Here is a 21,667-nt window from a genome sequence, read left to right as displayed (position 1 = left end):
CCATAGTAAGGTACATTCCTCCCTAATTCACAGACCAAGGGGTCCACAAGGCTTGCACCTTCCTCTCTGATGAGAAATTTGCTCTCTGCAAAAAGCCCAGCCTGCTCCACTCATCAGTGTAGAAAGGAGTGGGTGAGCAAAACACCACATAATACTTCTCCCTTTCTGACTAGAAATGTAACAGGGTTGCATATGAAGGCTCTTGTAGTTTTCTTCCACCATCGTAAGAATTTTTTGCTGTATCATCCAGATGAGTTACCTTTCCGTAAGTACATTTGTCTTCTTCCATCATCTTCATCCACGGTTCTATCAGAACAGTGAGGATATATTCTTCTGCTGGGTCAAAAAGATCTTCAAAAGCTGGGTCAATTTTCTGATAAATCATGTTTCTCTTCCTCTGATGAAGTCCAATGTCCATACTGGCAGATGGGGCAATGTAAGTTGCATAAAGGAACTACAATAAAACAGAAGAAAACTTATTCTAAGCCATCATCTGTTCCAATGGTCACAGTCCATTAGAGGAGAGAATTAATGTATATTTGTCCCATACTGCCTTGCTGTATATTCTAAACATATATCTAGTTAAGATACTAACCTATCTAACCTATACTAACCTCTATTTAGATAGATACTAACCTATCAGAAACCTGCCTTGTTTTCACCAATATTACAATTTTGCCTGAAATTCAGTTATTGCCATAACTGACTTCCCTGCCATTTCTACTTTTTTAAGTAAAGTTAGATCACAAATTAACCCTTAATGTAATTTTTATTTGGAAATATTGACTGATCCTTGTTAGATTCAGGAACCACAACCATTACAGCAACTGCATTCTTCATGAAGTTGCGTTGCTGTTTTGCAGAATATGTGCTAGGCCAACTTGTGAAGGTGTCTTCTTCTGAATAGATGGGAATTTGTAAATCTAAGGTTAAAATTAGTGAAAAAGTGATTTAATTCTGTAATTCTGTGTGGAGATTCTCATGCACAGTTCTTTGATATGAGTGACACTATCATGGGATAGGATCCATAACAGGAGATAGCACTGCACAACTGAGTTCTAAATACTTAGCAAAGCAGAGATTACAGTATGCTTTTTTGTGGAGCACACAGAGTTTGCCATGTACAGACAGAAGAAAGCTGAACCTGGAGAGTGTTTCTTTCTCTCTATCAGTTCATTCTTGAAGCATAGGGTAATTTTTTTTATTTCTTTTTTTTTTTCGTCCAAATAGTCCCCTAAGTCAAATTCTTGGTTTTTAAATGTTTCAGAAATTGCCATGAAAAAGAACATTGAAAACTCAGTGAAAAAGCACTTTCTGCCAGGAATATCTTGGAAGAAGATATTCTAGAATATCTTTCTAATACAGCATGATTCTTACTGCAGCTAGGAAAGCGAGTGAGAAAAGAATCTGCCATAGTAGATGTCATGTACTTATACATGTTTTCTCTTCTTCATATTTTCAAAGTCTAACTAATATTCAAACATATGTTCAAGGAATCAGATTAGTAGCATAATCAAATTTCTCTCTAGGATGGCCTTGAGGAGCCCACCTTCACTGTTTATTATCACACAGTTTTGACAGTAAAGAATGCAGGTTTCTGATAATTTGCATTTTCCTTATGTTGCTGAAATCTAGCTGTAACTAGCAGATGTACAAAGTGGTATAGAAGAAGAAAATAATATATTTACTCTATGTTCAGCAGTAATAAAACTGTTGTGTTTAAATCTCAAGCATAGTAAGAGAATGTTTGATTACATTGAATAATCATGTTTCTGTTTGTTTTAAATGAAATTCTGTTCTATTAGACTCTTTATTTAAAACCACCAGACTACATTCCTATTGTTCTGGACCTTTTGAAACACACCCTTTAGACTCTCCTGATACCAGGTCACTGAGGAATACAGGGCTATGATGGCTGACATCCATTCCCCAATTAGATGTTGTTATGATTACTATATTTACTCTTTATGCAGCATTCCACCCCCTTTCTACATAGATCTGATCACTGAAAACAAAGATGGTTTGTGGCTATCCATGTTATCAGTGCAATAAAGACCCCAGGTGTAAGGGTAAGGTCAAAGAATTAGGACATCCACAAGAAGAGTCATAGCAAGTTGAGAATAATCACATTTATCCTAAATTATGCCCTCCTCAGCAAATCCCCAAATAAATTTAAATTTAACAGAGACAGCATTAATTAGATACAATTAGTGATATCAGAAAGTTGGAAGTTATGTTGAAAAACCCTAACACTAGAAAAGTTTCATTTACATCATGTTCTACTCTGATCCAAAACATTTAACATATAAAATAGCCAAATTAGAAGGGACTAGTCCAATGATACCAAGACATAGTATCTTCAAAAATAGAGGGGTTAACCATTTTGTTCGTCATTAGGGCTACATTGCTCCACCTATTATGAGTCATATAATCACACAAGAGATCTATAAATTAGTGAAAAGGGTCCAAAACACGTCCTTAATATTTTAACCAGGTTCCTTAAGTGGCTGATCATTTTTAGCATAGTTTTAAGAATAAAACCAAAACAAACATTGCACAAGTTTCTTGGATGAAACTCTTTTTTCCCCTTGTGATTTTGTATGAAATGAGTTAACTTGAGTATATTTGCTACTTTTCTTTAGAGCTGACAAAAACTTTCAGCCTACAGAGTCAGAAATTGCCCAGACTAAGGAAGCTCTAGTCAAAAACTGTTGACAATCTGTTCACATAAACACTGTCACAATATATTGCCATTTTAAGGTCTGCTTTTGCAGGCTGCTCTACCTGCAGAACTCCTTCTGCCCTATGGCCCCCACAGCCCCACCCCTCCACCCCCCCCAATCCCCAGTTCTGTATCATTTCACATGCAAAACTGGAGCATGGTAAATACAGACTTTTTTTCCCAGAAACAATAGTTAGGGCTATTACATGTGAATAGTTAGGGCTAATACACGTGAAGCAGAAATTTAGAGGTGGTTAGGCTAGCTACAGGAGTCCACTTTTCCTAACATAAAGGACCAGACCCTCAGTGCTATAATCAGGATGGCCTCTTCACTTTTGAAGGATGCAGATTTACAGTGTCTGAGGATTTGGCATAATGCCATCTTTTTCTTGAATTCTGGTAAGAACCCATTGTTATGGGATTTGGCCCACCAAGTAGAAAGATAACTTCACAAGGTGACAAAGTGAATGCAGACGGGAGAAAAGAGAAGGAGCATCCATCCCTGTGTCCCTTGCTGAGGGTTCAGGTGCATTTGTAGATATAGATTTGCATGCAAGGACTGCAGATAAAGCAGTTACAAGATACAAGTTCTAGACATGCCAAAATAGAGGAAACGTGGCTGTGTTCACAGACTTCAACACTGGGAAATGAACTTAGCAAGATATAGTGGGAAAATACATTTTATCCTTTAAAAAAGAATATTCATAGCCTTTTTTGACTCCCATGTCATGGAAGTCTTGTGGGTTTCTGAATCTCAATGAATTAGTGAAACTGTTTTACTGGCTAATCTCCTAAAGCATTAATAGGAAAAAATGACATTAAATGAACTTAAAGGTTATCAAATTCATACAAAAATCTTACGCATGTGATGTGAAGTGCACATTGTACTTTATTTATTCAGTATTTTGCTCCTTTTGTAACACATAAAGAATTTCCCTACCTGCCAGCTATACATTTTCCTATAATTGCATTAGGATAAGTGATGGATTAAACCCAAAAACCTATCTGGAAATTTGATCAGAGCTTATAATGGCACAAATCTGAAGATACAGAACACTTAAGAAATTCAGATTAAGTCTTTAGCCTCATTTATGACTTTCCAAATCAGGACTTGTTTAGGCCTTGGGTTTTGGTGTGAATTCAGCCCCACATGAGAAGTCTTTGGTAAGCAATTGCAGAATGACTAGAGTGAAGCAAGAAACATGGAAAATATTGAACTCCAAGTGCCTTGTATTGCAGCCGAAGGCATGAATATTGATCTGATCTAAACGATGGGCTTGTGCAGCTGCTCAACAGAATCATATGATGGAAGAATACAATGCACTGGCTGGTCTAAAATGGAAAGGTTAAACTGCCTTAACCCTGTCATCACATTCCACTAACATAAATCTTATGTCTGACCCTAAAAGTTAACAGTGATGATAATTCCCTTTGTCTAAATTGATTCTAGTGTTAAAATATTGTGCTTGCTATAACTGCATTAAATCTTCTAACTATAAATAACTATTTTTTATCCAAAACTACAGTATCTTTTTCTTTATTGCTTTTCTTTCTCAATTTATTTTACACTCGTGTGTATGTTTATAGTGAATAACCATATATGTTCCTGGATGATTACCAGTACTCATCGTTATTTTTATCCATCAGATTTCATTCTCACTGTAGTTTCTGTTCCTGGGTGAATGAATATATACCTTGGAACGCACTTTCTTACTCTATCATAAAAATGCCTAACAAATGAAACAATGACTAACAGATACACAGCAATCCGGGTTTGCTCTTGTTTCTAATAGGAAGCAGGCAGAACACATACAGAATACTTTGGATGTGTCTTTCTGTAATAAATAGTAAAATATACATGACGATGGGTTGCGCGAATCTGACCCACATTCTCTTAGGAATATTTGGAATGACTATCTTATTGTGCCAAAGGTGAGCACAGAATTTGGGAAGGCATCTCTTCGATAAGCAGACCCTGTAGATTGGTTGCAGCTTGACTCTTTACAGTGTTCCAGTGAAAACAAGAATTATATTTGTGCAGCCTTAAAAGGCAAGCTACAGAATGATACCAAATGTTACAGCACATGTGTTGATTTGCTATGTTACATTTCAGCTGTTAGTTATGCTAATGGAACAGTTTCATATATTTCGTTTTGATGTATTTACTTTAATGGCCATGTGTATGGAGCTCTCTGTAATTGCCTGGTAACACTGATTGTATGATGTTCTGCTGTCACCACCAGGCCAGCGCTGGAAATAAGTAAAAAGGACCTGGGCCATGCAACCACTGCAGAAAGAATATGAGCTGGTGTGAAATGAAACCAAGTTGAAAACTACCATGGACCATTAGCTAAGATTTGGCCTACAACAAAACATATAGGAAAATGAAGACAATCTAGGTATGGTTAACTTGTACACCTGCTGTGAGCAGTGTCCCTAGCCACTGGGCTGGGCTGACAGGGGAGACAGTCAGCCTCAGGTCATAAGTAGAGCTGGAGGGAAAAACAATTAAATAGAGTAGCAGTTTAAGTTAGCCAGTGTGTGGCAGAAGGGAGCCTCGGCCTCTGCTTGGTGTTTCTGTACAAATAACACTCAAGTGGTAATTCTGGACAAATACACAAAAGTCTGTCATTTGCCCCAGTAAAATCTCCAAATAGGAAAAGAAGACAAATAGAAGGAAGTCCAGACACTCAGTAACATAAACCATACAAAGAGAGCAAGCCACTGCTCTCTATGATATTAATTTCAAAGACATGAAAGACATGTGAAGTAGCTTTGCTTATTACAGCATATATTGAAATACGCAGATACGATATACTCCTACACAAGGTTTGCAGAAGGAAAACAGACCAAAGTTTCACAAAGTAATTTTAAAAGTTGAGAGTTCTAATGATATCACACTGCTGCAGCCTCCTTCCCTGGCAGTCTCAGAGTATTCTGCAGTTATTGACAGCATCAGCACGCATGGCCTGTGATGAGCCATGTTTATTCCCTGACTCACAGTGCATGCGTAATTAAGGGTGCTTGTTTATAGGAAATACCAGTTCCTCTCAACAGTTAAGTGAGGGTCTAAAGATCAAATGGAAAGGATGACAACTGCAAAAAGAGCATATTGATGCCCTGACAATCAGAAAAAGCAGAACTGACCAGTGAAAGATCCATTTTCAAGACTAAGGTCATTATCTAAGGTCTGGACTCTGAGCCCTGCAATTCTAACTCACACAGGTCAAAGCAAAGGTAAAGCACAATTAGATGATTTAGAAAAATATTATCTCTGATCTTAACACAAAGCAGATAATTTCAAATATGACACAGAGTAGCAAAGGGGAGATTAGGTAAGCTGAGTGTAATAGATAAAACTGGAACAGGCAGCAGAGCCTAGAAATCAAACTATGCATGTTTAACATTTAAATCAAGAAATACTATGGAACCAATCCCAAGAGCTTCTCTTATTGTCCACAATCCAGATTTACTTTGGTGTGGGTTGTCAAGGTTTGGAAACTTTTCTGCTTTCTATCTTCTTTTCAGTCTTTACACTAAGCAAATGTATTTTCGAAGGGAATGAACAAGTGTATTTTTGAAGGGAAAACACATTATTTACAACTTACTTGAGCTTGCTTGCAGATTTTGAAAGGATGAAGAGTTTCTTGGTAGAAAAGCTGATGATAAGCTTGTAGGTCAAACCAAAAATACGCGCTGTTCTTCCACAACTACAGATGAAAAATATTGTAAGTTATTGCTACCCAAATATCACAGCTTTATAAAAGGTTCACTTTCCAATGCAAGAAGTTATTTATCTCCTTGGGGTCACCATAAATCAAGCTCAATCTAAGATGGATTTAATCTTCTGAGGCATATTGGCAGAAGGACAACATATTTAATGGCATCATCACTGTGATATTATATCTTTTATTGAATCCTTTATGCATAATTGGCCATTAAAATTGTTAACATTGTAGTTAACATTTGAAGAGTAACCACATTTCAGTGGCATAAAGCCAGCACTAAAGAAGAAATGCTGATAATGGACATGCAAGATTTGTACCCTGGTGAAATAGCATTTTGCAGCAGTAACCAAAACAATTAAATATTGTGTACTTGATGTATGTTACTGGAACAGTCATTACATTTTTATTACATGCATTTCTGAGGCACAGTGTCTTGGCCTCATTTCATAAATCCAAACAAACATCAAAAGTTATTTCAGAAGGAGGAGTCTTTCCCCAGGTCCTCTCTTTTAACCATGTGCTTATGGGGTTTGGATCTTAAAAATACCCTGAAAACCCTACCACTGAACAATAAAGATAGTGTCTCAAAAAGATAAAGGCAGGAAACTTTGTTCCACAAACTGTAGGCTGCCAGACCTGGCATATGATTGAAATAGGCTCCACAGTTGTAGTTGAAACTTAAGGAAATAATTTTCAAAGGAGTCTGGCACCTGCAAAGACTAGAGGCCATGTGGGTAGGTGCTTATCTCTGATGAAAAAATAAGTTACTTTTATGTAGATTTCTATCTATACACATCTAACAGTTTTAGATGAAGGTATTCAGCTTTAGAAATATTGGCTCTTGCCTTCTGGTAGCCAAAGGCATTTTTAGCTACTGCTGCTGGATTCTGGGTTGTGCCAACAGTGAAACAGATGTCCATCTTGATTGCACTCAAGTTTCCCCTAAAGACTCAATTTTTCTGCAAAGCCACTGAACACTGACTCAGATTCATAACTTGTTCCAACCAATCCTCAATTTACACCCAGCAATGAATGATGGATCTGCTGACTACAGCAAAGAAATAGTGTTATGTTTCCCAGAAATCCAAGAAGCTTCATGGAAGCAGAAGAACGTTTTTAAAACATTGGAGATTTTGGACATCACTAACACAACAAGTAAGAAGGAGGTATATTATCATGAGTAATAGCAGAGCAGATTTTCCATCTTTTTAAAAAATGTTTTTGTGGGTTAAGACCTCATTTTTTCTGCCAAGTTAAAGGCTAGTTTTTAAGAACAATTAGTCTTTTTTTATCCCTGATGGTACAATCAGATTTCCAGTTGGTCTGAGACAGTTAGGATCTGACAGCTTGGTTAAGACCTGTCATTAGTTTGAATATACACATGAACAGTTTATTGTTGTTGAGGGATTGAAGTCTCATAAGTAATAATTCATCCAGTCATCAATCTTTCTTTCTCCATTTTTTTTTTTCAGTCTGGCTGCCCTCTATAACTTGGCATTCAGTCAATTGTCGACTAAATTATCACAGGGTAGGAAAATGATCATACCTTATTCCCTGACTTCTCACAGAACTGTGTGAAGTAGTAGCCTGCTCTGTTGTCCAAATAAAGAGACTGCAGCATGCTTTCCATTCTTGATCCCCTTAAGACAGCACTGCCAGAAGCACTTTTCCCCTGGACAAATAAAATACGGTTATACAGCAAGAATAAGAAGGTTTCATTATTTTCAAATGTCAGTATATTGCAATGGAGGGCCATGCAGTGTGTTCAATTGGTATCTTCAACCCAATAAATTAGACTCAATTTTCTATTACATATGCAGTTGATCATAACTCTCCATACCTTTTCTCCACCAGGTACTCACATCCAATGGAATAAGTCTGATGACTGAAGGCACACAGAGTAGCAAAATAGCCATAGTAACCTTTAGGTGGCTCTTCAATACTTGAAACGGAAAAGCAAATCCAGCCTTATTTCTGTCATTAACTCTAGCTCTGAATTCAGGGAATTCCAGTGATACTAGACCATATTACTTAGCTGTCAAAAGCTGACTGAGGTCAGGCTACCATGTTTGGGATTAAGTTAACAGGTGGCTATTTGGTCAAGCCTCAAAACAATTAACTATCATGGAACAAAAGATTTGTTTCCTGGGCTTACATACTGACATCAGCAACAAAATCATGAGTATTTAGGGGGCAAGAAATCCATGCTTTTTAATCCTGAAGCATTTGAGGAAGGATATATCCATTTTAACAATGCTCACAGAGAAGCTGGAGGAGGTTACAAAATGGTAAGTTTCTGATGATCACAAGAGAGAAACTCACTGATTTGCTGTCTCTGATAGCTGAAGTGGGAGCAAATGAGTCTGGGGGCTGACAACAAGCTTCTTTCCCAACAGTAACAGTGATGGAGAAGGGCAGGAGAAAGCCAGATTTCTGAAGCAGATTAGGAAGAACCCCCTCCCCAGTATGAAGATGAACTATGAATTCCTGCATTCCCCTTTGCATCATGGCAAACTGGGGTAGTGACTGTAGGTTCCCGTCTAGCCTTGTACATGTAAATGGATAGTATTTTCTTCTCTCAGCTAGAGGGAAATTTTGAATTATGAAGTTGTATAAAAACTAATAGTTCATGGTGTGAACATTTCCTGAATGTAAGTTTCTGACTGCAAATGTCCCCTAATTGCAAAGACTAGCCTTTTCTTCTGTCAAAATTAACAAAGAAGTAAAATGGTTGCAGTGAAGTAATAAAGTATGATTTTTATGTAAAAAAACAATCAATCATGTGCTCAAGTGATCAGTGAACTCCATGCATATGTAAACAAGCCCAGATTTCATAATATGGTGGGCTGTTCTAGTTGTGAGACCATGGGTATCAATATCTCACTGAAACAGCAGGCTGTTTTAAGACCATTCCACAAACATGAAGGGTTTTGAATATATTGTAAATTGCCAGATCTTGACATCTCATATGTTCAGTTTGTCAGCATTTTAACAGTTATTGAGAAGAGGCTCTACTGTGTAGCCTGTGCCTCCTGAAGTTTGCTGGATTGAGGGCCTGCTTAGCAGGCAATAATTCAACAAAGAAAAGAGTGGATTACACAAACAACAAAGAGGAATAGCACAAGTGGAGCATTTTTCTCTTCAGGATTTTATTATTTTAATGACTTTCTAGGGCAGATTCAGTTTTCACTGTAAGTCTGGTATACTCTTCTAGGCAGTGATTCTACTGAAGCATTTCTTCAGTGAGTTTTCCATAATAGCCTACTGAACACATGGTCACCATGGAGAAGATCAACATTTTCTAGTGAAAATAAACCTCTGTATATGCCATGATTTCCAACCAGATAGGTGAAAGATACCACACAGAAAATGCTGACATTCTAATTATACCTCTGCATAAGGCATGGAGATTTATGTAATCAAAGCAATTTCTCCCCATAGTTGACTACTTCCCCTTTAATACTAGAGAATAAAGTGGTTTAACCCATGATTCAAGATTACTATTATTTTTAAGTAGTACTTACTTGGAGCAGCTCAGCATAGGTGTACTTTCTATGACCCTGGCATTTTGAGTCTTTGGTGTCATCCAAAGCTGAGCAATGAATCATGTCTCTGTTGGCTGACTTTGGCCTGGATCCACAAATAAACAAAATTTTCAATACATACTTAAGAAAAGCTAGGACTTCTTATAAAATAAACAACTAAGAAGGGGCATGGAAAGAGGTAGAATGACATAGTGAACAGTAGAGGAAAAAGTACCTATAGATTTCAAACTTACAATAAATGTAAGAAATGTAGAGGACTACTTTTTCATGCAGCCCTGTGGAAATCACTGATACAGCATGTCTTTGAGGGTAAGTGCTTGAGACAGGTTAAAAGAATATTAATGTATGTAGAGAATATCAACTATTACACAAATGAGGGCAAAACACTTGTGTTTGGAGAAATAAACACTTCTGTGTGGTGGCACAAACAAATGGGAAACTAATCAGCCAGGGAGGAATTCTCCATGCATGCAATCTGTACCATAAGTGTGCTTCCCTAAGCAGATCATTATAGTAAAGAAAAATATTCATTAAAACAGTAGGATCTAAAAGTCTTTCATAAGTATTTGAGGTACACTGGTATGCAGAAAGAAGTACAAGGGACTTCTGTACTTACCACTTTCTACTGGTAGAAATGTCATCCCTTTGGGGGCTCTGTCTTGATGGTAGGGTAGGTGATAATCTTGATGATTTCTTCAAAGAGAAATTTGACATAGGTGGTTTTAATAAAGTTGCTGGTGAGCTTGTTCTACTTTTCTAAAATAAATAACAGAAAAATAAGACAATTCTGGTTATTTTTCCACCTTTGTGTTTTCTTAACATGTTCTCATTAACTACTAAAAAATATTCAAGAGTTTTCAGGTCTATTTTTCCTTGTCAATCACAGTATGGAAAACTGCAAATTGCAAAAATCTTCTCTGAATATTTTGCAAGATTTTTCAGCACATTGTAATAACCATTATAGCTTTAAAACTGTATTTTTAACAGGTAGAAATTACAGCAGATGTCAGGTGAAAAGCTCCTGAACATGTTTTGTGACTCTTTACTAGGACTGCCTTAAGTAGGTCGCTGTAAAATAGATACAGTCACTCAGGATGGGAAGGGGAGTGGAGGAGAGGGGAGGGAAGGGAAAGCAGCAAGAAACAGTCCATCAGCTGATTCTGTGAGGTGCATGGGTGCCAGGTCATCATTTTCTTCAAGTACTGAACTCAACAGGGACTGGAAAACCTGCAGAGTTAGGATCCTGTCTGCCTAACCTACAGCTAGTCCTGGATCATTAGCACACCTTGTGAAGCCAGAACTGGTCTCTGTAAGAGGCAGCTGTGCCTGGCTCCTATTCCTGCTGTGATCAGCAGGAATCTGGCTCCTGAACCCAGCTTCTTCTGAACAGGAAATCTGTCCCACTGCTTTTCCTCCAGTATCTCCATGAATTTGCTTTCTAAAAAATAAAATTGTAGCCTGAAACTATCCAACTCAAAGTAAGAGATGTGTGTGTGAACAGATCCATGGCATAGCCCATCCAGTTCTTGATACTGGAACCACAGACCTGAGTCGCTTTCTTCAGGTACATTCTGTCCTGAGCCTTAACACTGTGCCGCTGAAAACCAGGAGCTTTCATTGCAGTTATCTCTCAAATTCAGGCTTTCAAGCAAGAGTCAAAACTGAAGTAGCCACCTGCAAGTGACATGCTACAAAAACGTCTGTGTTTATGACCCTCTATAGAAGCAAAAATCATGTGTAGTTGACTGAAGGATGCAGGCAACAGAAGATAAGAACTGTGTCCTTTTTACAAACATAATGGGTAAATTCAGGGTAACTGCAGTGAAGTAAGGATTAATCTGAATTAAGATAAAACTGGTTGAAGGGCATAATCTGTGCCAATAGATACTTCATTTTACATTTCAATCCAAAAGACCTATGAAATAGCCAGGATGTAACTGAGAAGATAATTTGACTTGTTTTATAGCATCCTGTTGCATAAAGTATAGTAAAATAGTGTTGCATTTTTATATACAAGCATCTGCCACAGACCAGCTTGCTAAATCTTGACTTCATAAGAATCAAGTACTATATTCTTATTCCACTGAATTCAAGGAGTTTTATCTTTATTTTTGATGGGACAAGGCTTTGTTTTTCTATTTTGTGATCCTACCTACCTGAGAAAGGGAAGGTGGTATCCTGGGCATGCAAGACTTAAGTGTCAATGGTAGCAATGATACTATATGTGGAAAAGGATCAATGTCCACCCTTGGTCTCTGTTGGCATGTGTGCCACATCTTCAGTTTTGCACTGGCAGTTTGTATTGCTGTTGAATCAGTGACACAAAATCTGGGACCCCTAGAGGGGAAAAAAAAAAACAAAACAAAAAACCCAAACACAAAACAAAACACAAATCTAAAAAGTAGAACTTTCACAAAACATTAAATACTGGGCTATTTGGCTTCTTTCCCCTCCCCCATAATGGTGTTTCCTGTATCAAAATATGGAGCTATGTGCACCTAAATTTAAAAAGCACTTAGTGTTAAAGATATGTTTAGACATTGCACTCTTCCAAATCTAAAACCAAGCCAAACATAAATAAACTTAGGTTGCAAATTCTGCACCATTACATAGTTGCCTTTGTGTGAGTCTGCAGTAGGATATGCCCCATCCATCCTACAGCACATAATAGGGAAGGATTGTAGGTCATAGAACATACACCACAACTCTCATGAGGCTCCACAGCAAAGTTCACAATTGCAGGTACTTGTTTATGTCTGCAATTTCTTGACCCCCTTGGGGAGGAGAGAATATGTTCAAAAAATTAGCTTATGTTTTGGAAACAGGTTAGAATTTGTATCCTTGTTTAAGCTGTCAATAAAGCAAAAGGCATTTTGTATGACAGACATTGAACAGTAAAGTCTCAGGGTCAATTTCCACATAGATGTATACACAGGGCATCCTCAGAAACTTGAGAAGGGCAGTATGGGGAATATCTTAGGACAGAATTAACCTTCTATGCCTGGAGGGGTTTCTCTAACCTGCAGCCTAAAGTTTACTTGAATGGTATCCAAGATAATTATACACAAAGTAGCTCAGATGCTCTGGCAGTAAAATAACGGGCTCAGTAAGACAGATCTACCTGACTCGTCAGCAGATTGCAGTGTAGTTTAGGATCAACTAAAAATTCAGATGCAACATCTGCTAGTATTTATGATGACATTGCTCCCCATAATTGCCATGGGATAAGTGAAGTGAAATAAACCTAATAAGCTTATTAAAGAAAAGGAAAATATATTATGTTCACTTTTTCGTACCAGTAAAGAAGCAGAGGTTTCACTACTTCAGGCTGAATCCGTCTTAAATGCCTTACATTCCACTGATCTCCATGCAACAAGTTAAGTCTGAGTAACACTTCTGAACTGAGGAAGTAGTCTCCACTGCTCAAAAGATACAGTTTCTTCATCTTATTGAGTTGCCTTGAGTCAATAAAAATAGTCATATAAGTATGTACCAAATGCTAGACAGAACCAAGTACAGATCACCCTACTGGTTAAACTGCTGTCATGCAAAGTGTTTTTAATAGAAAATTGCAGAGGCCAAAAGACAAAAAATCCACAAATTAGAGACAAGTTGTGTGTAAAATGTACAGTGCTTTAGAATAGACAATCTGAGTTCCACAGAGCCATTCGTTAAAGCGGTTTGTTATACTGAATGCCCTACTTGTGAATTTAAGTTTTTGGGTGGTTTTTGTTTTTTTTTATTGTCACCTGTTTTCCAAATTTCTTTCTAAACAATGCCATAATACTATGGTAATTTTGACTTCATGTAAGCTTTGCAAACATGACTGCAAAAACGGTTTTATCGGCTTCAACCGAGTCATTCCTAACTTATGACACTCATGATTACTTTGAATGTGTCTGTACTATTCAAACTTTACAAGTTATTCTGAAATCTCAAAACCTGCATTAATCCATCTGGGTTACAAGTATTAAAACAATGGGAATAACCATTAAATAATGAGAAGTACCTTTGCTGCCTTGTAGTGTTTTTGAGCACCTTTAGTCTTTCAATATCCATCCAGAGCCACCAGTACCTCTCCCCAAGTGTTCCTTTAATGAACTTCTTGAATCTCTCAAACTCATGTCTGTTGCCAGTATCAGAAGTCCTGTGACTAATACACCAGGCTCTACTGTCTGACCCACCACTTTCAGAACTTGATTTTAAGCTTACTTCTTCAGTGTCTTGTTCTCTTACATCTCTGTGGGAGTCCAAGACAGAAAATGGAGAACTTTGGGAAAGGAGTGACTCTGCAGTGCCACAGGCAAATTCATTATTTGATAGCTCATGTATAAATAGTTCAGGCTGTTTGTGGAAATCCACATTATTGTGAATGTCAGCAGTTGGCTGGCGAGTCGATTCTGAAGCAGGTTCCTTCATTACAAGTTGGGTATAATCTGGTATGAATTCTCCTGGTGTCTGAATAGTTACGCTTTCCTGTTCATTTTTTTTTTTTGCTGCACTGTCCCATTTCGGGTCTACATACACTCTTAACTGAGTATGAGCAGGCAGTTCAGCAATGGCCACAGAAGAACCCTCCTCAGCCTCTCTGGATGTCTTCCTTAAAATGATGGCTTTTGCTTTCCTTGAAGGGCGAAGGAAACTCCATTGGTGGGCTTCCTTAGACAGGGAACCTGCTTCTGCATTAAATCAGAAAAGATCATTGAAGACTCTTTAGATTCAGGACCGTTCTCTTGCATATCAACATTTCCAAGTTAAAAAATGCAAATATATTTTTATATTGTTCTACTGCAGAACAATCAGACCATGTCACACTGCAGAGCAGGGAATAGCTTCTGCCGTTGCTATGGGTTTAGAAATTCAGCCCCATGACTCAGAAACTCATTCCCTGTTGAATTCCAGCAGAGCAGGAGAGTTCAGGAGTAACTTCCTCTGGAGTTAATTGTCTTGTTTACTCAGCTGAACAACCCAGCTCCTCAGCACTTGTTAAACCACCTTGTTGTGCTGCAAGATCTGTTTTCTTCCTGAGCCTGTGATCATAGTGTGATCAAAGTCACAGTATGTAGCAGGATTGGGTTTTGTTTAGGCCTGAGAAAACTAGTAAGTGATAATTCTTGTCTATTTAAGTTGGTTATTGGAAAAGACTAAAGCATCAAACAGGCCTCTGTCAGTTGGGTAAATTCTTGACATACATGGGATAACAAAACAAATGATTATGTCAAGGGCTCTGGAAACATTTAATAATCCTGCAGTCCAATCTGCCACCCAGGAATGGCTCATTTAGATTTAAAAATATTTCATAACTAACAAGTTTATAACAGTGACCAGCCCTGGTTTTTTTTCGTCTACACTTCTCTATTTAATTCCTTTTTTCCCAGCCCCTCAGTGTCTCCATGCTATTAATCATGCCCCATCATCCTGGTCTTCTGAGAAAGAAATTCACTGATTTAACTTGCTCAAATACATTTTCTACTTCTGCCAGACTTTCAGCAAATCAAGTAGTTCTGGAGCATGTTAACAAAGATGACCTTGACTATGCATACTGCTCAGCTAGGTTAATGCTGCTGTCACTGTACAAGTCAGTCCTATAAAACTGAGCAGAATAACTACAGGTATTATGAACAGCAGCAGAATCTAAGTGAAATAAAGAAAAAACAAAAAGTCATAGTTCAGCTGTGGCTCTACAATATCTTCATATCAATCCAGTGCTTAAACTACAGAATAGACTGAATCTGTATTTCCCTAAAGCCAAGATGCAGGTATTGTATCACTATTGTAGGTAGGCAAAACATTGTCAGTGAGGAGACTGATACAATCTCTGAGCACATGTCCTACATAAGGTTGCGACAGAAAAGGGCTAAATCTCTCAGATCCACTGAATTCACATTTGTAATGTCATCAGCTAGTGCAAACATCTATGGTGGCCTGGTCAATAAATGGCAATGGTAGTTAAACATTCTTTCCATCTTTCTCCAAAAAAGAAGCTTCATCTAACTAGTGCTGGCCACTGTCACAGACAGACAATTGTATTCAAATGTTTTCACTTGACAAAGAAAAATTATACCTTCTCAACACATTTCTGTGAAATTGAAACATAAAGAATGATTTAACAGGACCTGAGGCAATTAGGGAGGGAGAAACACAGTTCTTGAATAATCAAAAGTCAAGTGGATCAGGGTTTTGCTCAAGACATTAATTGATAACCTTGATCCAACTGAAGCAGTGAGCAAGGAATTCAAACTCTTTCTAATTGCAGGCTGACTCTGAGAAACTTAACTAATGCCCTTTACTGCTTCCAGTGCCTGACACCAGGTGAATACTGTGCCTGAATAGAAATTCTGACAAAAAATGCTGGATTTCCCATGAAATTAGCATAAAGAAGAATAATAAGCACAGGGAAAATGAAGGTCTATGTTATAAAATAATTTTTTTAGATGTAAAATATTAACTGAGGCAAAATGTTGTTGACTGCAGGACAGCTTCAGGCAAACAGGGCAGAGAGGCTTTCTGTAGGCTTACGCCCAGCCCACTGCAACACAGAGTTACATAAAAGCTCTGCAAGAATGGCGCATGTGTGACCTCTCTGCTCAAAGCACTGCAATAATTAGTGGTGAAGTCATGAGCTGCAAACAAAAGCAGTTTCAATAACTTCATTAATAAACCATGCATCAGCAATATATATCCTGGGATGATCCTTACGGGTTTGAGGAAGAAGACAGACTTCTGGAGTTATCATGTCTTCCAATTTTCCATCCAGCCATTAGACACCATAGTCCCATCAGAACAAGCCTCAGAGTGGAATGGCAGCTTTTCCCCCCAAGAATTGGGGCCAGAGAACTCCTAACATAAGCTGAGACTTCCCTGTTCATTTTGCTACTGCCTACCTAACAGAAGCAAGGTTATCAGGTATGCCCATAATGTCCCTAACCTGCAAGCAATCTCTATGTTCTCTCACATGCATTCTCTCTCTTTGAAACCTGCTGAACAATTTCAGTTGAATTTGACAGAATTGTCACAATTACATTCTATAAGATTCATAAAAATTGGCAGCCAGAAGGCCTTTGAAAGTGCCTCTCATAAATACCCTAAGAAGATGGCTGCAACACAAACCATACACTATCAAATACCCAAAGAATCCAGACAAAAAGGCAGGGATAGGGGAGGTTGGAACTAGATGATCTTTAAGGTTTCTTCCAACCTAAACCATTCTATGATTCTATGAAGAAAGTCTTTCAAAACATATCAAATGGAAAAACAAACAAGAAAAACAGCTGAAACTTACAGATATCTATGAAACAGAAATATGTAAGAAAAGAGGCTTCTACTATCACAAAATTTCTTGGTTTGTAGCTCAAAATTTCATTTAACATTGTGGCTGTGGAAACAAATCCCTGTCTGAAACCTAAGATATCGTCTGATACTCAGAATATAACGAGTTAGCAGCAATTTCTTGGAATGCCTTTTCTTTCCACCTAGTCAGAGTTCTGTTATAAATACTATGGCTGAGCCTCTGTTACTTACCCAGAAGACTATCTTTTTCACTTAATGAATCATCTCTTTCACGCTGTCCAGACAAACACTGAGTTTGACTAGAAGCTACAGGATGTGAGAATGAATCTGTAGTTTTCATTAATTCACTTCCTTTTGCTAATGTAAAACAATCCTTTGTCTGAGAAACTGTAGCCTAGGAAAAGAAATGTCATAGAACAATTCAATTTTTTCTGTTTATTGCAGTGTTTCTGAGAGCAGAGCTTACTGTCTGTAGTCATTTTGTGCAGTTTGTTTGTGTAGATTTCTGTACCATTAGTTCCCAGTGAAGAGAGCTGTATGATGGTAGCTGAGCATACTTGTAACACAGCTTGTGTTTTAGCTATATTACAAACCAACAACCTTCATCTGCAGTACAAAAAGCTTTGAAAATGAGGGATATTCAGAGAATCAGATGTCCAATAATGTTGTGACCTCAGTTACAATAATTTCACCCAATGCATTCAATATATCTTGATGTTACACCCACTAAACATTTTTATATTACCACTCCAAGCGATATATTTAACTTTCTCACAGTCATCGAAGTGTCATCCTCCTCAGGAGGGGAAGGACTTGGGTCTTGCTTCCTTATCCAGGGATAGTAGTCATTATCGATAATGAAATTAATGCCAGTCTTGCTCCATTCTACCTGTGATATCAATTTAGCTAGCCTGAAATTAAATGTTGAGACAATAGCTAATTTTAGCTTTTAATCAGAGAAAAAGTTGAGGTTTTTTTCCCCAGAATAGGCAATAAAACCCATGACCCATCTAAAAATAAATTGTTACAGAGAAGGTCATGATCAGCAGATCATGACCTCGATCATGTTATTTCACAGATCATACTATTTCACCCATATTATGTCATGTTCATAAACACCAGTACTGCCATTCTGTAGTCCACCAGCTTTACAGATGGTGACCTGCCTTGTATTATCAGTCTTTACCAGTAAAACCAGTTTCTGTCAGGATGCTCTTACATGTATCTATGCAGTCCCAAGCCCTGCTAAGAAGCCCTCAAATATTTTGATCATTAAAATGGAACTATTGTTCCAGATTGCAGAAGTCTGGTATCATCACCAGACACTACACTTCCTGATACAAACAATCTTCCAGCAGTGATGCCACAGGAGTGATCATACTAATTAAACTTTCAGATGACAACTGACAACTGGCGCTATTGTATTCAACTGGCAGATGTCTGAGGACATCATAGGACTGAAGAGCCCTCTGGTGCTATCTTGTGTTAGTGTGAACATCAGGATGTTCAAAAAAGGCAGTCTTAGAACCATATGTTGATAATGTTGGTGTTCCGGGCTCAAGAACTGGGGCAAAACTTAGCTAAGTTAGAAAGCAGTACAAAACCAACCAAAGTGCATGTGAAGGGAAAAACAAAGCCTATGCCTGAGCCTACGACCATGAGTGAATGCCCAGTTTAATTTGTCCTCACTATTTGAAGGAAAATAGGATTTCATTCTAGGGTTGGGGTATCTTCATCTATAAATGCAAGTTTCCCTTTTAGCATCTCGGCTTATCTTGATCTAGACAGAACCTTGAAGGATGTAGAGGCAGATCTTCAAAAAAGCATACATGAAGAGCATCTGCTGAAAGGACATCTGGAAATATATAGCAGGTGTATAACAGTGCATCATCCAACTATGCCACAGCATCCCACAGAGAACCTTGCAAAAGGAAGTCTGACAGTGGGTCCCACAGACACAAAGCTAGTAACTGAAATAAAAAGGACTGGCTTATTTTTTTCTAAATAGATTTTATGGATTCATAACTTCCACTTACATGGCTTATATATTGATCAGAGAAAGATGCATTACTACCATGATATCTCTGTGGAACACAGATTCAGAAAACAGTAATTCATGGTCAAAGAAAATTACAAACAGCCGAGTGAAAAAAAGGCTCTGATTTTACTTTATCCAGGTCACAAAAATACTAAAATTAAACAAACAGACCTAGAGGTGGGAGAAAACATATTAAGAGTACTGTCAAGATAAATTAAACAGAAGAGAAAAACTACACAAATTTAAAACTGAAAGCATAAAAGATTGTAATACCTGTATTCAAAATAACAGTCGCTTTCAAGAAATGCTGGAAGCCTTTCTTTCTTAATCCACTGAATTGCTTGTTCTCTATCAAGGCACTATTAAAAAAGAAATGCCAAAGATTTGCAGTTTTCTTGACTTCCTTGCTTTGTTTGCCATGTAACTGATTCACTCCAATCCCCTTCTACAGAGGCATTGTCTCAGGAAAACAAATATGCAGTGGACATTATTGTTGTTACAGAATCATAGAATAGTTAGGGTTGGAAAGGAGCTTAAGATCATCTAGTTCCAACCCCCCTGCCATGGGCAGGGACACCTCACACTAAACCATGTCACCCAAGGCTCTGTCCAACCTGGCCTTGAACACCACCAGGGATGGAGCATTCACAACCTCCCTGGACAACCCATTCCAGTGCCTCACCACCTTTACAGTAGAGAATTTCTTCCTTATAAACGAATTTCTTCCTTATAAGTTAAAACTTAAACAGGGGAAGTTTAGATTGGAAAGTTTTAACCCGTTACCCCTTTTCCTATCACTACAGTCTAATGTCTGCAGTCCCTAAAAGTCCATCCCCAGCATCCTTATAGCCCCCCCTTCAGATACTGGAAGGCTGCTATGACATCTCCACGCAGCCTTCTCTTCTCCAGGCTGAACAGCCCCAACTTTCTCAGCCTGTCTTCAACAGGAGGTGCTCCAGTCCCCTGATCATCCTCGTGGCCCTCCTCTGGACTTGCTCCAACAGTTCCATGTCCTTTTTATGTTGAGGACACCAGAACTGTACACAGTACTCCAAGTGAGGTCCAGTTTAGCCTTTACCATGCTGGGATAACTGAGTTGATTTACTTTCCTAACAACAGCTAAAAAGGTCTAAATCTGATTTCATCTATAAGAGTACAATTTTTTTAACAAATCATGGTGTTTTTTTCTTCAGAAATAGTATGTGCGTCGATCGTGCTTTTGCTGTACAAATCAAAATGCAAAATAGATTTTTTTTTTTTTTTTGCAACAGGAAACAGCTGATTTTTCTGACTTCATCACATTTTATAAAAACCCACTATTTTTCTTCAAGAATCTGAAGACTAAGAAACCCTTAAATTAAATTAGACTCTGAGAATCAGAGAGCTGTAGATATTAAAAACAAAATCAAACAAATAAAAAGCCTATCAGCTAAAACGATTCTCACTTTTATGTCAGAGCTTTGCAGAACTGCATTGCACAAAGTAACACTTATAATGGAAACCTAAGTATTTTATGAATCGGGCTGGTAACAGATTTCTGCTTAGGCAGCCCAAGCATCAGTGCCTCATCAAAGCAGAAAGGGAGGTGCTTCCAAAGAGTGGTCTGGGGTATGAAAGGGATGTGTTGAACAGCGAGCAAATACAGAGCCAGCAAACAAAAACAATGCCTAAGAATTTACACAGAGAGCAAGATCTCTGACTATGGGCCGCAGTGATCCATAGCTGTTTCCCTTAGAAATGACACACAGCATACTTCAATATTTTTTTTAAGAGTGTACTTTTTCCATTCTTAGGGGATGAGCTGTTTTATTTATCTGAGGTGCATTTTTCCTTCTAGTGAAAGTGAGACTGATGGTTTGGAAGAATGCAGTAACTCTTCTTGTCCATAAAAACAGGTGAAGCTGGGGCAAAGGTGAATGCTACTTGCTATATCAAATAATCAGTTGTGTAGATTACATTTTAAATTTTATTTCCATGAGCTAATATTCCATTAGGGACAAGGGTTATTCTGCCTCATATATATCTGTAGGGGATTAAAAAAATATCTGAATTACTCAGAATGTGGGTGGTTTCATTTAGAGAGAAGAAAATATTTCAAAATATGAAAAGCTTATGTTGGCAGTGGCTCATACACTAATTTGTGGAGATGGAGACTAATTAGTCCCAACCACACAGTGTATGCCTCTTTCTGGTAACTGACAAGCTTTTTTGAAATACAAAAGATTGTCTCTTTATTTTGGCATTTAATATTTACATATTTACTGAATAACAGCCCAGTTTTTTTATCTGAGTGATTCATGTTTGTGTCTGTACATGGCTGGTACACAACATTATATATACTATC

At 37.9% G+C, this 21,667-nt stretch overlaps 1 protein-coding gene across 8 annotated transcripts in view; it reads right to left on the bottom strand.

Moving 5' to 3' along the window:
* Positions 1-21,667, bottom strand: part of RGS22 (regulator of G protein signaling 22) — a 62,499-nt gene that overhangs the window by 26,336 nt on the left and 14,496 nt on the right. For all 8 annotated transcript variants that reach the window (XR_009966358.1, XM_062627319.1, XM_062627320.1 and 5 more), the window contains exons 5-15: positions 19,597-19,682; positions 18,031-18,196; positions 17,517-17,679; positions 14,005-14,674; positions 13,292-13,453; positions 12,152-12,332; positions 10,612-10,751; positions 9,975-10,080; positions 7,997-8,122; positions 6,331-6,432; positions 260-454 (exon numbers count right to left, since the gene is read on the bottom strand). Coding sequence is in view for 7 of the 8 variants with exons in the window: in XM_062627319.1 (XP_062483303.1) it covers positions 260-454; positions 6,331-6,432; positions 7,997-8,122; positions 9,975-10,080; positions 10,612-10,751; positions 12,152-12,332; positions 13,292-13,453; positions 14,005-14,674; positions 17,517-17,679; positions 18,031-18,196; positions 19,597-19,682 (2,097 nt within the window). In the remaining variant the exon portion in view is untranslated. The remainder of the gene's footprint in view (positions 1-259; positions 455-6,330; positions 6,433-7,996; positions 8,123-9,974; positions 10,081-10,611; positions 10,752-12,151; positions 12,333-13,291; positions 13,454-14,004; positions 14,675-17,516; positions 17,680-18,030; positions 18,197-19,596; positions 19,683-21,667) is intronic.

Source organism: Pezoporus occidentalis, unplaced genomic scaffold (assembly GCF_034315485.1).
Source record: "Pezoporus occidentalis ecotype Australia unplaced genomic scaffold, CSIRO_AGI_Poc_V1 ctg3, whole genome shotgun sequence".
NCBI lineage: Eukaryota > Metazoa > Chordata > Aves > Psittaciformes > Psittacidae > Pezoporus > Pezoporus occidentalis.
The sequence above is the reverse complement of the archived record's forward strand: the minus strand, read 5'-3'. Positions and strand labels throughout refer to the sequence as shown.